The sequence below is a fragment of the Sprattus sprattus genome (assembly GCF_963457725.1).
Source record: "Sprattus sprattus genome assembly, chromosome: 7".
Classification (NCBI taxonomy): Eukaryota; Metazoa; Chordata; class Actinopteri; order Clupeiformes; family Clupeidae; genus Sprattus; species Sprattus sprattus.
The window spans coordinates 1,026,120-1,027,929 of NC_137926.1; the positions used below are offsets into that span (position 1 = coordinate 1,026,120).

Below are 1,810 nucleotides of genomic sequence, written 5' to 3' on the forward strand. Positions count from 1 at the left end.
CTTATACTACTATAGGTTGATGTAAAGAGGAACTTATACTACTATAGGTTGATGTAAAGAGGAACTTATACTACTATAGGTTGATGTAAAGAGGAACTTATACTACTATAGGTAGATGTAAAGAGGAACTTATACTACTATAGGTTGATGTAAAGAGGAACTTATACTACTATAGGTAGATGTAAAGAGGAACTTATACTACTATAGGTTGATGTAAAGAGGAACTTATACTACTATAGGTTGATGTAAAGAGGAACTTATACTACTATAGGTAGATGTAAAGAGGAACTTATACTACTATAGGTTGATGTAAAGAGGAACTTATACTACTATAGGTTGATGTAAAGAGGAACTTATACTACTATAGGTTGATGTAAAGAGGAACTTATACTACTATAGGTTGATGTAAAGAGGAACTTATACTACTATAGGTAGATGTAAAGAGGAACTTATACTACTATAGGTTGATGTAAAGAGGAACTTATACTACTATAGGTAGATGTAGTATGAAGTTCCTTTACTGTACAGCTTTCCTCCCAGTGCCAGTTTATAGTGTTCTCAGTGTATCTCAGTATCTTTGCTTTTAATCTTTTCAATCCATATACATCCAGTATCGTACTTAACTACTACATAAATGAACTGCATGTTTTATATATGCCATGAAAAGCATTTAAATAGCCATCATATTTGCTGATGTGAATTGACAGTGAAATAAATGAATCTCGGCAGTGTGATGTTCACCACACATTCATGGCAAACAACAGACAACGGTTATTTCAATGAAACACATTTTTTTCTTTATTCCTGATTAACCAAAGTCATAGTTTGTCTAAAGCTAGCAAGCTGAATAACTTAGTTATGTCAGACTACAGCAACAACTAAAGCACTGATCAAATCTTGCTATCTTGCAAACTTATTTCACCAGAGTACAATTCATCTACATTTTAATGCACTGTTGATTTTGACAACCCTATTTGGAACCAGGTACAAATGTACTCCATGACATAGCAGCCTAATGATTGTGGTTGTGTGTGTGTGTGTGTATGTATGTGTGTGTGTGCCTTCATCAGGGGCCTTCATATTGTTTCCTAATGATGTTGTGTGTGTGTGTGTCTTCTTCATGTGTCCAAATGATGTTGTGTGTGTGTGTGTGTCTTCTTCATGTGTCCTAATGATGTTCTGTGTGTGTGTGTGTGTGTGTGTGTGTGTGTGTGTGTGTGTGTATGTGTGTGTGTGTGTGTGTGTGTGTGTGTGTGTGTGTGTGTGTGTGTCTTCCACAGGGGCCTTCATCATCTGCTGGACCCCCGGCCTGGTGCTGCTGCTGCTGGACGTGTTCTGCGTGGACTGCAACGTGCTCACCTACGAGAAGTTCTTCCTGCTGCTGGCCGAGTTCAACTCCGCCATGAACCCCATCATCTACTCGTACCGCGACAAGGAGATGAGCGTCACCTTCAAGCAGATCCTGTGCTGCCAGCGGCAGGAGAACGCCAACGGGACCGCCGCCACCGAGGGCTCCGACCGCTCCGCCTCCTCCGTCAACCACACCGTCCTCAGCGGGGCCCACAACCACAACCACGACCACTCGGTGGTGTGAGGGGGGTCCGGCTCAGCTCTGGGCCCGGTCCGGTCCTGGGCGCTGTCCAATCAGAGAGAGGCACGGAGGTGGTCGAGTGACGGGCAGTGATTGAGGCGTTTCAGCAGCGGCAAAGACTTTTTATTTTCTTTTGTAATTTGTAATTTTTTTTGTGTGTGTTTTGTGATTTTTTATTTCATTGCGCTTTTGTTTTATTTTAATTTTTTATGTTTTATG

The 1,810-nt window shown here is 41.3% G+C and overlaps 1 protein-coding gene across 1 annotated transcript in view; it reads left to right on the forward strand.

Annotated features, from left to right (window-relative positions):
- The window catches only part of lpar1 (lysophosphatidic acid receptor 1), a 33,246-nt gene extending 31,647 nt beyond the window's left edge, over positions 1–1,599 (forward strand). The window contains exon 3 of the mRNA XM_080841497.1: positions 1,281–1,599. Within this exon, the coding sequence (XP_080697623.1) occupies positions 1,281–1,594 (314 nt within the window). The 3' untranslated portion in view covers positions 1,595–1,599. The remainder of the gene's footprint in view (positions 1–1,280) is intronic.
- The last annotated feature ends 211 nt before the right edge of the window (positions 1,600–1,810 follow it).